General features: G+C 45.5%; 1 protein-coding gene and 1 long non-coding RNA gene across 6 annotated transcripts in view; one reads left to right on the top strand and one right to left on the bottom strand.

The window, feature by feature from the left end:
• Positions 1–12471, top strand: part of NFAM1 (NFAT activating protein with ITAM motif 1) — a 26545-nt gene extending 14074 nt beyond the window's left edge. For 3 of the 5 annotated variants that reach the window (XM_052668397.1, XM_052668398.1, XM_052668395.1), the window contains 2 exons: positions 1138–1224; positions 4080–6070. In XM_052668397.1, the coding sequence (XP_052524357.1) occupies positions 1138–1224; positions 4080–4139 (147 nt within the window). In that variant the 3' untranslated portion in view covers positions 4140–6070. The other 2 variants (XR_008202715.1, XM_052668396.1) reach the window with 2 other exon arrangements.
• Positions 12335–14303, bottom strand: LOC128073463 (uncharacterized). Its single transcript, XR_008202720.1, has 2 exons — positions 13988–14303; positions 12335–13135 (listed from the first exon to the last, which is right to left on the bottom strand). It is a non-coding gene; the product is annotated as an uncharacterized LOC128073463 (long non-coding RNA).

The following is a 14303-nucleotide window of genomic DNA, read 5'->3' as shown; positions in this document are numbered from 1 at the left end:
TTGACTTCTTACAGAGGAGGAGGAGTGGAAACGGGAGAGCCACATGGAGTTTCTTTCACTGTGGTCCTTCCTGATGGGGGCTTGCTCCCAGCCCCATTTCCAAATGCTGCTCCGCTATCATCTTGTCCTGTTCTAACCTCAGTCCTGCTGGCCATGATCCAGAAAGATGCTGAGCTCCCTATGAAACGATGGGGGTCAGATGACTGGCAGTGCCAGGAGAAACCCCCTGTATTTTGCTAGTCCCCTTTGCTGTATTGCAGGGCGCCTTGCTCCCTCCACACTCTCTCCACTAATACCATCTGCCCCTCTTACGGCTGAGCTCCTCCCATCTTACTGTTGCCAGAGAAACAGCCACCTTGGCAACCTGCTGTCATCCTTGAAACACACATGGAAAAGTCCTCCTGATTGTTATGTTTGATCCTTCAGGCAGATCTGGAACATCACTCAAACTGACATGCATCTCTAGTGACATGATTACCTGGGGGACCAACGGGTGCATACACATGTAGAACGTGTGTGTGTTTCTCTGTATCCGTGTGGGACCGCAGATATATTTGTGGGCCTGCAAGTGTATTGATTTTTTTTATTATTATTATTCTTTAAGAAGAAAAGACAGTTCTAGCTTGGAAAAAAAAAATACCAGGCAATAAACAGAAATTGTGCCTATTGTAGGATTTCCTGTTTTCAACAGCCCTGTTTTTCAGGACCCCAGACTAAACTCCCTTCTCGTCACTGTATGCCCAGAACAACCAAGAGCAAGAACCTCTGGCTGTTAGGCATCCAAACAGTCTTGAGAGATGCAGCTTGCTGCCTGTTACCTGTGGTTCCCTTTGTGCACCACAGACAGGGAGGTCTTTCTTACGCATTCTGTGACGATTTGGAGGGAAGCAGGGACATTGGCATTGTTCTCTTCTGCCTTACATTGGATAGGTAATGTCATAACCTGTGTCTATCAGCCTGAAAAAGAAAGGTGATGAAACTGCACTGTAGAAGTTTTAGGACAAAGAATTATTTTATTTTTGTGCAAGACAGGAACTTCAGAATTTTGTAGGTCAGAAACAGCAGGCACAAGATGAGGAATCAGGTGTGCTTAAACCTAAGCATTTAATGTGAACCCTACCCTTTTCTTTCTTCCAGTGCCTGGATTCGCAGCAAGTTGAGGTCTACTCTGTCCTCAAGAACAACACAAAGATCCCAGAACACAGAAAAAGTCTTCCAGGCAAGGTAAAGACTGGGGCTGTGTTCGTTCTTAGAGAATTCCCTTAGAAACTGGAAAGCTCAGAGGCACCACGGCCCTGGCAGGTAGTAAACGTGTCTGCTATTTCCCCACTTCCAGCCCCACTGAAAGAGGAAAATGGGACGTGACATCCACTCGCCAGCTGGGCTGCACATGTAGTGTATGTTCCTGCTTCTGACAGAACCCCTGCTCCTTCAGTGTTACTGATTCTGGCAGTCCTGGCTTTATGCAGATGCTTTGCTGAAAGGTGTTGAGAAGTTTGGCATTACTCCCTCTAAATGGCCCAGATATTCATGGAGGGTTGGCCAGATGCTGCCCTCCACTATTACCTTCTCCAGATTGTTTAGGCAGCCAAGAAGTCCTCCATTACAGAAGAATCTGTGCACTAGGGGCAGACTTGGGACACAGTTTTACTCTGGCTGGCATTAAGCACCTGCAAGATTAAGCACCTGGTAAAAGAAGGTAAGATGGCCTTAACAGAGGCAGGAAAAGGCAGTATGGCTACGTCTTGGATCTTCTTGCTCGGCTGAGAGTTACGAGTTAGAGACAGGGAACTGAATCCACTCATAATGAAAGTAGCTTGGAATATGCAGGCATGGATCAATTGTGGGGGCCGTATGGTGTAGACTGGAGGCCCACACAGCCCTGCACCCTGCCCTTAGCACAAGTATCAGATGTTTCTAAGGACAAAACCCCAGGGAACGCTTCCTTCCTGCCCTCAGATCTTTGTTGTTCATTTCCCCTCCAGAACTCTTGTCTACTTAAAAAGTAGATTCACTCTTCTAACACTGGAAAATTTTTCTGAAAAATGTCTCCTGCTTCTCCCTCTGATGTCCTGCTGCAGAGCATTCTGCAGGTTAACTATGCAGTTGGTGCCTGCAGCCAGCTTCACCTGGCACCATCCCTCTGTTTCATGAAGGAAGGACAGTATTGTCCAGTGTCTGAAGCACTGTCACAAATCCAGTGGTACAGAACCAAGTGCTTTCTTCCATGTCAGAGCTGGTTGCATGTGTTCTCCTTCCAGCACCGGTGGCATGCTGCAGTTAGTGCTGTGGTTTTAAAGCGGTTGTAGCAGAGGCAGTGGCAGGTATCTGATTACAGCAATTGATTACTGAAGGGAAGAATAGGTTCTTTTATATAAGCTGTCTTCTACCACAGTGCATCTTACGTACTGGAAGAGACAGCATTCCTGTTCTTGTGTTCTTGCATTTTGAACTAATTGGGTAGGAAGATCAGTCAGTCCAGATTCCTCTTCTCTGTCCTATTTATTCATCTGTATACCTTTATCAGCTGCCTCCTTCTAAATGATTTGGTCTGAATGAGGAGATGCAGTACGTCTTTTTTCCTACCATGGAGTTGTCTGGGCTGCGCTGAATCACCTGTGTGTGGCCCACACCACTGAACTGCTTTAGGGGCCAGCAGACTTGTAAAACAGCGGGAACAAAGCAACAAAGCAAGAGCAAAGGAGTGTCTGTGTGCAAGTGGGTCTGGCTCTTGTGGTCTCAGCGGGGAAGAGGTAAAGATCGAAAAAGAGGTGGGAGAAACAAAGGAGAAGAGAGCAAAAAGAGGTGATGGGATGAGCTCTCACTGTCATGAGCAGACACACTTCTGAGTGTGTTCAGTCTTCATGCTGGTCAGAAAAAGGGAAGTGTGAGTGGCAGGGCTCCATCACCTCCTCTGCTCTGTCCCACCTCAGGGTTCTACTTATCCTCTCCAAGTGCAAGTGTGGAGAGTGGAAAGGAGCTTCTGCAGTAGGAACAACTGTGAGGATTGGAAGAGAATGCCAAGGCCTTGGGCTCTCTGCGCAGTGAACAATGATTTAAAATGGAAAAGTGGGAGAATTGTATTAATCTCTGAGGTTGTTTCACAAAAGCCAGGAATGAGCTGGGTTCCCCTCGAAGGGATACGGCCTTCTCTGCACAGGTGAATTTGACTGTACTTCTCACTGCAGAGGCAAAACCTCTTGATCAGCTTCCCGCTCCATCTTCCTGGGCTCTGGCCACCTGAGATGTTCATCCTCTAGCTGGCCATGTCAGAACCTAATAGGGTGTTTTTGTAAGAGCAAACCTTGTGGGTCAGCGGGTTTGGGCTGCAGCAGGAAGCTTGAGTTGCTGAACTGTGGCTGAGACTCACTGCAGAGGATCACAGCCAGCCCTTGGTGCAGGATGGTGCATGTCAAGTGAAGCAGCGCAGAGAGCACTTGAAGCAAGAGCATTTGCAAGCTGTTGCATTGTGCTGACAGCCAGCCTGGGTGGTGATGGGTTAATCCTCTAGTGTCTGTTCCTGCTATGGAGGTGCCCGCACTCAGATTTTGTAGAACATTTCCCTTTGGTGGTGGCAACAGAGAAGAAGCTAGTGTAGGTAGGGCTCCATTCAGCCTCTGGCATTCCAGCTACTCACTGCATAACCTTGCTTACAGCAGGCCTGTGCCACGCGGCGCTTAAAATATCAGTATGTCAGCGCCTTGTCTACACAGGGAACAGTCGTGAGGAATAGACTCAACTGTTGAAGAAACCGGATTGGGGAGGTCAGGGAATTCCTCCTTCACAGAATCCAAAGTGATTTATTTTTTTACCGAGTCCAATTTTCCCTCCCCTACTTGTCTGACGGCTTTTTGGGCGAAGAGTGACAAGTAAAGGAGGCATCTTTATCCCTTGGGCTGGATTAGTCACGTTCGTCTCTTTTGGAGCAACATTTCTCAGCAAAGCGGCTTCCGTTTCAGCAGATCTCTTACAGCCATTTCTAACAGAACAAACATCAGTGTCTGCTGATTAAGGATTAATTCATCTTCTTTTGAATAATTTTCCTCCATTTCTTTTTTCTCCTTTTCATCATTCTGCAGACGCCTAAGAAGGAAGAAACTGTAGAAGAATACAGTGATACACTGTATGAGAATATCTAAGGGAAAAACTGACGCTGTGTGGATCAGACATCTTCCTGCGCGACAGAGCTACTTTCTACACCCTCGGTTCTCTGTGAAGACCCACAGTGACTTCAGGGCACAGCCACGGGGAACTCATGAACCTTGGGCTCCCTCCAGACTGCACTTCATTAGCAGCAGAATACACCTGTTCAGATCCCACGGGGGCTCAGTCTGTATTTATGCAGCAAAGCTATTTTGCAGCAAAGCTGTTTGATGCAAAAGAAAAGCTGTTTTTTGTCGAGCAGTCACATATCTTAAAAATGGTGCAGATGGGATCTGTGCAGGTTTCTCTCACCTGGCCTGGCTGAAATACTTGAATCTTGATCCTCTGGAGGTGGTATCACAGTCCAGAGACCTCCCTGCTTGCTGGCTTGATCTTTGAATCCTGATCTGCAGCAGTCCATCTGATCCTGTGCCTATGGCTTTCCTGACACAGCCATCAGGCCTTCATGCATAGTTTAACGAAGATTCAAGCATCCACCTGCCCATTTTTCCTTTCTCAGGATCCCCACAGCGAAACATGCTTTCTCATAATCTGCTAATCCCATCAAGTAGTCACAGATGCCTGCTGCGACCATACTCAACTGACTCAAATCAGTGCCTTGGGAGAAATGCTTTCTCTTCAGCAATATCAGCAGTATTGGCTGAGGGATGGATGCATGAACAGAAATAAAAATGGATTTGAGGAAGACAGAGAAAATATCCTTGCCTGCCAAGATGTCCCAGTGGCAGTGGGAACATCCAGAACAAGGAAAAGGAAAAGCCGGGAACCTGAGGAAACTCCCTTGCTGGGTGGCGTAATCCAAACAGTTCTGGGGCTACGTCTCAGCCTGAGAAGTTCAAGCTGATCTCCCCAGCTTGCTGTTCTTTTTGGCAATGGGCATTCTTACTGTTTGGGATTTTGAATTTCTGCAGGAGGAGATTTGGTATCTCTGCCTCACCAAAATCCATAGGTTTGCCTTTGTTTCAGCCGGCCATTATTTCCCAACAAAGATAGAAGTTTTGTTCTGCTTTGTTTTCCCTCATAGATTATTTTGGCAGATGGACGAGTTCTCAAACTTAGAATGACCAGAGTGAGGAGAGAGACCCTCAAGGTGAATTTTCTATCCAAGCGCTTCTCTCTCCTGTCAGCTGGAACTTGCCTACCTTTAGTGCTGATGCATATGCTAGTTCTGGTAGAGAAAAGGTTACATTTAATATCCATATAACACGATCAAGCCAGTGGATCAAAAAGCTGGGGCCGTTTTATCTCAGATTAAAAAAACAACAACAAAATAACAACCAAACAAAACCAACCCAAAATAAGAATATGTAGCATAACTTGAGAGGAATCATAGAAACCTCTTTAAAGAAGAAGATCAAATTAAAACGGAGCTCCAGGGTCATACGACCCTCTCTAGTTGAAGATAATGTTGCTATGCATCAGAGATAGAGGCTATGGAAAATGTCTCCAGGGCCTCCAACCTTCCTATACTATGTTTAAAGAGATAATCCGCTTATTGCTTTGCTCTTTTTATTAGAAGAGATTTCAGACATGCAATTTGGACTTTCTTTAACCACAGGAAAACGCTTTTTCTCTTCCCAGTGTTGAGGAATTCATTTCAGAAAGAGCAATAAATAGACAGTGTGTCTCACTAGGCTTGTCTTCCGGTTGTTAAGAGAACACAATAATTAGAAATAAAATTTTTGAACTCAGCAATTTTAGTATTTATTAATGTGACCAGAAATAGTAATTGGAATAAAAACATTTCTCAGAAAAAAACCCACAACAAAAACAAACAGCAACAACAAAACAAAAACAGAAACAGGGAATCATGCGGGTGTAATGCTTCCTTTCCTTAACAAATTTGAAGAAATGATGAGATGAAATATAAATACATGGTAGTGTGGTAATAAAATCTTCTAAAGGAGCTGGTTGAGATGAAAAGTGTAAGCTTTCAAAATAATGCTGCTTGTTGTTTTGTGTGTGTGTGTGTGTTTTGCTTTTTAAATTTTATACATGCTAAAAATAATAGTGCTGCAAATTTCCTGGCAAAGATCTCACTTTGCAGTGAAGTGTTTTGCTTTGCCTTTCTATTAAGTAGTGTTCTTTACATTTGTGTCTGAACAATTCTATATATTAAGTAGCAGAAGGTGTTTTAAACGAAACGTAAGAAAAAGAATGATATTTGGAATAGAAAGGCTATTTTAGAACAGTCAATGCTCAAGTACTGAACGAATCCCAACCGGTTCCGATCAATCAAGTGAAAAAGTAAAAATGTCCAAGAAACGCTGAAAGTCTGGGGATTTGGGCTGCGTGCCAGAGCCTGTCAAAGTCAGGAGGAGTTGCTGTGTTGATTTCAATGGGTTTGGGATTGGTTCTGCGAGGCTAAAAGACTGCTGCTTGAGAAAAGGAAGCTTGGAAGCTGCGTAGCCTGAAGCTAGTATCACTTCTCCAGCTCTGTGCACTGTGGGCAGCCACCCAGAGCGTGTGAGAGAGAAAGGTGTAAAGTAGAAGATGGTGAGAGAAGAGTTGTTTTTAAATGGTACAGAGTTTTCCAAGGAGGTATGAGGAAATGCCCTCTGGCGCAGGTAGGAGAAACCAGTGAATATAAATTTATATAATATTGATTCAGTTTCTTTATAGCAAAGATTTGCTCAGAAAAAGAAAAAAAAAAAAAAAAATGGCAGTCGTTTGCTCTTGTCTGCATGGTCCCTGAGAATAGATGCAGAAAGAGACTGTTTTTAAGTGTGGAACAATACAAATAATAATAATAATAATAATAATGAAGCATAATAAGAAGAAGAGAAGTTAAAGATTATCTACCCCTGCTCCACACGAGTGAGACTTGATGATGGACTCATTGTGTTATTCCCAAATTGAATGCTGAGAATGGATTCCTCTTGAAAACGATGTCCCTGAGGGCCATGGCTCTGCTCGCTTTCCCCAGCATGGTGCTGTTACACACAGAACATGCTCTCAGGTTGCAGAGCTGTAATCTTTGATTCCCAGGCGGTGGGAAAGCTAAGAGAAATTACCCCTTTGTATTGACAGGATTTCAGGAAGTGGAGACATTATCAAAATAAGCAGTGGTGCGAGGTGGAAAATGCACTGTTTTCTTGTAAAGGAGATGCCATATTAACACAGGGCCCTTTATCCTCTGTACCAAGAGTGAGCTTTTGGTCCTAACATGCAACCTCTCACTGTGATGATCCTCTCTGTACTGTCTTAGCTGGCACTGCTCTAAGGGGTGTTGGTGGCACTGAGGTCGTGTAGTCCCTTCACAACACTTTCCAGCAAATCCTACTTTCAGAAGGCAAAAAGCTGAGTGCATATGAGTGGTTTGCTGTTTTCATCCTTTTTGGTAGAGAACAAACTCTTGCATGGCTGCTGTTTTATGGCATGAAATATACCAACCACGTTTTGCCTTTTATCTGTAGACAACAAAGAGCTTGTTGTGATAGGTGACTGAAACAAAATGCATTACCAAGGTGTTGTCCATTGTATTCGCTTTCCATTGCTTTTGTCTTCCGATCATCTTCCTTTCCCTTCTCAGGGGTATCATTGACATTAAACATTTCTATGGCAGGTGTCTAAAGACATAGCTTGGGCTGAATCTTTTTACAAAAGAAGGCACTTACTTACCTACTTACTTACCTACTTACTCAAGTGGAATGGCTACTGCAGCTCTACTTGGACCCCTGTCCCACCCAGCAATACCCAAAGGGCCAAGGGCAGGGGTCCCATCTTCCTGCTGGGCGGTCTCTCGGCAGAGTCTGGTGTTTCTCCAGTCCTCAGCCATGCAAGGGCTGTGACCTTGTGTCAGGGATTTAGGGAAGGCGGTGAGTGAAGCCACCAGATGGTGCCCTAGGTCCTCTCTGCTCCCTCTCCTGTCCCCTGCCTGCCCACACGCCCCTGAAGGACCCCAGCCTCCCGAGGTGGGTGCCTAGAGCCACGCAGAGCCGCCCCAGCCACGGCTGCCTTTTGCCTGCATGGATGGTGCCTCTGGCCCCGCACAGCTTTGCACTGCAGCCCAAGTGCCACCAGCCCCTGAGAGTTGATGAAGTCAGGGCAGGCTTCCCTCCTTTGCACCCATGACATAAGTGCATCTCCTGGAGCTCCACTTTTCTTTCTGAAATATGTGGCTTGTGTTCCATAGCTCTTGACCACAAAAAGATTGGGATATACAGCTGGTAGGGCTAGGCGGGTCAGCTCCCCTGCTTTAAGCAGTCAGAATGTAATTGCCCAAATTGGAACAGCATGAACATGGAAAAGCTAACATATGGGCTTCTTCGAAACGTGTCTTTAGGTAAGCAGTCAGAACCTCTGTTTTCCATCCCATGTGAAAGACTGTTAGGCCTACAATTTGGGGCAAGGATTTCTGAGCACTCCCAGGGGTAATAATTGTACCCAAAATACCTGTACTGCAGTTGCAAGGGAATTAGCCTTGTAATGCCACCAGCAGTGCTTTATGCTGACACATGTCATTAAAATCAAAGATGTCAAGTATCCTTGCAAGGCTCGGTATGATATTTCAGCTTCATACACGAGGAAACAGAGACTCAGGAGGTTAAACGACTTTTCCAAAATTGCATAGGGTCAGAAGTAAAGTCAGGAGCAAAATTCCTACGTTCTTATTCAGATCAGGCTGTCAAGGTGAGAGCCTGTAGCTGGGTAAGCGGGAATTATTGAGCTCCTTTCAGTCTTATAAAGTATGGGGGAAAGATGTCTCTTGCTGGGTCTCCAGCATCCGTTTTGGCAGCATTCTTCTTTCATTGCTGGTTTCTTGTGCAGGTATTGATCAGGGCTCCCATTTGCCTGGCTGAGGTCTGCTCACAGAGGTCGCTGAGCTGCAGAAGTTACTGCTTTCTCTTATGGAGGTATCCACCATTTTGGCAATAAGGAGAGCTCGTAAAAGCCGAATTACCATGGAAAGCCCAATTACTTATGCTGTAATTCCCCAAATAAATGTTTATGGAGGGGACGTGATGAGTTACTGCACATCCATCCCAGAAGGTCTTAACTGCTGAAGAATCTCCTGGGCTGGTGGAGAGGTCTTAGGGCAGGCAGAGCAAATAGCTGGGGCTCATCGCAGCACTCAGCTCAGGGAAGATGGGGAAGCCCTCAGCCAAGCTCTCCGGGAAGACAGAGGTGCAAGGAGAGGAGCTGTGATCATTCTGTGAATGGGAATGCTTGCCATTCTTTTGAATATTTGAAAGAAACCACAGCCGTGATGTGATGTAATTCCTGCTTGGTTGGGTTATTTATTCAAACAGGGCTGTGCTGTGTGAGCACGTGGGGAAGAGAAAGTAAAACTTAGCTCAGCTTTTGCTCCCTTGGGATTTCTGCAGGCTTTCAGACTCACTGAGGTCAAGGCAGGGTCTGAGCCTGGAGCGCAGCGGCTCTTCAGAACAGCTCTGTGCAGCCCTGCTCTGCTAGGCGGTGTGCGAAACGCAGGTGTGGGTTTTGGAGAAATCAGTTTAATAAGGGAGCTGTAGCTCTTCTTCTCCCCCCCAATAGATTTAAAATAATCTCGCTGTCCATAAAAATCAGGTTAGCTATTTTGGGTTCATGTAGAGCTAAAATGAATGCAGCATCTCTCATTTCTAGTCATGATAAGTCACTAGATATCAATTCTTAATTGCTTGATGAATCTTGAATTTTCAGAGCTGACACTGCCTTTCCTACCTCCAGAGAAAAGCTACATATAAAAGAAAGAAGAAAACACTTTCCTCTTGATTAGAAACAAAAAACAAACACCAACCTCACAAGGTAAGTGCATGAAATGAGAGAGGTTTGTGGCGTGTTGTCCTGAGACAGCCATTAGGCAAAGTGTGAGTGAAGCAGCCAGAGGTCCCCGAGATACGGGGGTGGACTCATTTCATTGTATGCTTCAGCAGTTAATTACAGGACAACCTCAAATTAGTGCACTTGTGTTTGCTTGTGTGTGTTAGGCCATGGTATTCATTTTAATAAATGAGTAGAGAGGTTTCCTTCACGGAGATCATTACATTTCTACGTATAGAAATGCTATTTAAGGTCAACAAATACAGGAGATGATGCCTTTGTATGCTTTGTGTATGCTTGGACTGATAATTATCACTGCAGTGCCTCCCTAAGGGTGTTGTTAAAAAAATACAGACCCAGAAAGGAAAGGAAAGATGTTCAAACTCATTTTAGAACATTTATAACATTGTCTGGGCTTTTTTTTTTTTTTAAATCACTGTGTGTGTGGCACATTCAGGATGAACAGCACTGTGGTGCATCAGCCCTTGCTTGGCCACACTATGCTGCAGGTCTCCTATTTTGTGGACAACGTGATATAAAGGTGGCATGGTGGCATGGGTGCAAGCTCGGACTGGCTTTCCTACTGTGTTAGAAAAGGAGGTACTTTGATCTCCTTGCTCTAATTAAGGAATAATAAAAGGCTCTGATTTTTTTATTAGTTTTTTCATCTCAATTAGCTGCCATCTATGGATGCTACAGACTTCTTGGAAGGGGTTGGTGCTGTCTGGGACAGCTCCTGAAAGGTCTGTGTGATCCAAGAAAATGTCATGACGACAACACTAAACAAAGGAGTGCTGTCATTGTTGTCATTACCGGATGATGAACCGGGGACACGTCCAGAAAATCACAGTGGTGTAAAGGAAACGTTGTGAGGATACAGTCACCCCTTAGATCCCTTTGAGTGCAGCACTCCCTCCATGGCTAACTGATGGAACCAAGCATGGTTCTTTTGGTCTACAGCAGTGCTGTAGAGAAAGTTTCCTCCATGCACAGGGTTGAGACCTCCTGCTCTGAAAATGTTGCAGTTAGCAAGCAGTTAGACAGTCAGAAGCGAGACATCCCCAAGGCACGCTGTCCCCATCTAATGCCTTCCCACAGTCACTCCTTCTTGATCGTCTTCCATGAATCGGGTGATGGGAGCTCCTCTGGGATGCTGTCATGCACATTTGCAGATTAAGACTTCCTTTGCTTAATTTCATTTACACTGATATCGTTAACACTCCTTCAGACAACCCTAAGCAGTCTTTTTCGCTCCCTGGTGCTTCTGCACCCCTGAAGTTCGCACACACAATTCCCATGATGCTCTTCACAGTTGTTATTTGGCCAACCTACACACACTGTAATCCCTTCCAGCTTTTTTATCATTTTATGTTCTTTTTTTTTATTCTTTATTTCCCTTCAAGTCGTTGACATCTAGCTTGTACTGAGCTGTCCAGATCTAAACATGTCTTCAAACTGTGGTCTCACTGCTATATTAAAAAATGGGACTATTGCCTATATCTCTGAGAAGAGGTCTCTGCCTTTACAACCCCAAATTAAATTAACTGCATGATTTTTGCTGCCATATAACATTGCAAAAACATATTAAATCTGCTGTCTGCTGTCTCCCTGAGGTCTTCTGGTATTTCTGCTTTCAGTACTTGAGCACAAATGATTCCTCTCTTCACCTCAGTTCCTGCCTTTCAGAAGCTCACATGTTGTACCTCTGCCTCTCAGACATGTGGGATTGCTCAGAGTTCCTCTTTGAGGAACAATGGTGTGACTCCTTATGTAGGAGCAAATGCTCTGTGTTTTCACATGAAATAGTTTATTTCCACTGTCTCCTCCAAGCTGTCCTATGACGGTCTGTTTCAATGCAATCAGTAGATACGTTCCTCCTTTTGATTTCCAGATATTCCTATTTATAGCTGTGTAGAGCACTGCCCTGTATGTTAATAATCAACCTCCAAGTGCTGGAGCCTTAGGACCACAGGTTGAAACTCCTTTTCTGGAAGAAGAGAAATGCTCTTCTCTTTTTTCAGATGTTTCTGTCCCAGATGTCAAGAATACAGATTAGCTTTTCTTTGGATGGGTAGAACACATTTTAACATTCCTTTGTGCAAGAGACATCTTTCTATGGGTGCCTCAACACTCTGAAATTAACTTCCCTGGGAAATAAAGTCTAGCACAGAAATTGCCATCGTCCTCTTTTTCCCTGGTATGAAACAGAGCAACAAGAATGGAGGAGAAAAAAAAACAACCCAAACCAAAACAACTCACAAAACCAAAGCACTGCCCTGCACATCATTTTCTTCCTGGGGAGAGAACCAGACAAAACCAAGCCCCACGTGTGACAGATGTTACTTGGATCAGTTAATGTAGTCCTAGACCGTACTTGAATATTACGATTATGAAAACAGCATAAGAATCGATACACAAAATACATTTTATCATATTCTATTTCATAGATAAGAGAATCTGGAAGAATCAGTTGGAGAAGGCGAGACAGTGTTGTTGTTGTAGCTGTGATGGTCTGAAGATCCCAGGGAAGCCAGGTTTGTGGAGAAAGGTAATATCTTTTATTAGATTAGCTGATATGGCTGGAAAAAGCAAACAAGCTACTGGGCTCAGGGTCTCTTTATCAGATCTGACAGAAAGCAGCAAAATTCAGGCTAACTACAGGCTAGATGCAATTGTTCTTAGTTTAATCTAATTATATTAATCAATTTGACCACTTGAGAGAAAAAAAAAAGGAACACCTATGGAGCACAGAGGCGTGTGAGCAGGAGTGAGTGACAAGCTGACGGCTCTCTGCTGGACCACAAGCAAAGACGGGGTCAAGGTTTATTTTCTGGAAGTCTTCTGCTGGTCTCCTTTGGGATAAGGACTGAGGGGCCTGGGTTGTTATTTTCCAGCACATTTTGCTAATGATGAGTATGTGTTCCTCTGCTTTATTGTCTGTCTGTATGCACCCGTTCTCAGATGGCAATTAGTCGGTTTCACTCACATGGCTTCTGTGGGGGTATCTCATTTGCCAGATGAAGTGATGAACTGTAGATTTGGGACAACTCTGTGCAGGAACAAAGAATTTCGGTGGTTTTGCTGTGGGAAGAAGGGCATTGATTATGCTGTCTGTGGAGCGGCGCTGGCATATTTCATGTTTGATGCTCTGGCGGGATCTGGTTCTATTTCATGTGTTTTCATCTGCAGATTTGCTTCCTGTAATGAGCTGGGAAAGGGAGAGGTGGAAGGTTAGGGGGAGAGGCAGTAAGGAAAAAAAAGTCTTTCAAATTGAGATAATCATTTAAAAGATTAATTTACGTGTGGATTTTAGCATGGGGTATTATTGCTATGGGGTGCACGTGATCAAGGGAGGGGAAATGCTGTGTTAGAGACTCTAAACTAAAAGAGCAAAAAAATAAATTGCCAGAAAACTAATGCGGTCATAGACTTTGCCAGCCCTTCTAATGCTGGCTGCACTGTACAACCACCAAATGAACCCGATCCCTTGAAAAGTGATTGTCTAAAATTGCTCTTGTTGACATTGCATCTGCCTGGCAGTGGACATGCCTGCATGCTGCTGCTGTGCAGCAGCCTTGCAGGGCAGGAGCCTTCCCCTCAGATGGGCACACCAGTACCCACAGGGCCAGCCAAGCTCCTCGGTATGCTTTGAGTGGCTGCTGAGCACACACTAGCTTTGCTGAGGCAGTTTTAGGCCCTGTAGGTTGCTGGTTCATGGATGCTTTGTTTCTGTGCCAGTTGTGGTGCCACTGAAGCCAACGCTGGTGTAGGAGCAGTGGGGAGGCTGCTTCTCAGAATCACAGAATCACTAAGGGTGGAAAATACTGCTACGATCACTGAGTCCAATGGTCAGCCCAGCCCCACCATGCCCACTGGCCACGTCCACACAGTTCTTGAACACCTCCAGGCGTGGTGACTGCACCACCTCCCCGGGCAGCCTGTGCCACTGCAGCGCCGCTCTTTCTCAGAAGAGATTTTTCCTCATATCCAACCTGGTGCAATTTGAGGCTATTCGCTCTCATCCTATCACTGTTATCTGGGAGCAGACGCCAACCCTCACCTCGCTGCAACTTCCCTTCAGGTTGCAGAGAGCTCCCCTGAGCTCCTCTTCTCCAGCCTGAACAACGCCAGTCCCCTCAGCTGCTCCCCATCAGACTTGTGCTCCAACCCCTCACAGCTCTGGACGCACTCCAGGGTCTCCACGTCTTTCTGGTAGCGAGGGGCCCAGAACCGAACACGGCAGCGGAGGTGCGGCCTCACCGGTACAGAGGGCCGATCACCTCCCCGCTGCCGCTGACTTGAAAGCCCTGCGGACGGACAGCACCGTACCGCACCGCTCTCCGCGGGCCGGGCCCCGCCGTGGGCAGCCGCGGGGC

Source organism: Tympanuchus pallidicinctus, unplaced genomic scaffold (assembly GCF_026119805.1).
Source record: "Tympanuchus pallidicinctus isolate F22 unplaced genomic scaffold, pur_lepc_1.0 scaffold8, whole genome shotgun sequence".
NCBI lineage: Eukaryota > Metazoa > Chordata > Aves > Galliformes > Phasianidae > Tympanuchus > Tympanuchus pallidicinctus.
This window is presented reverse-complemented; position numbering and strand designations above follow the sequence as displayed.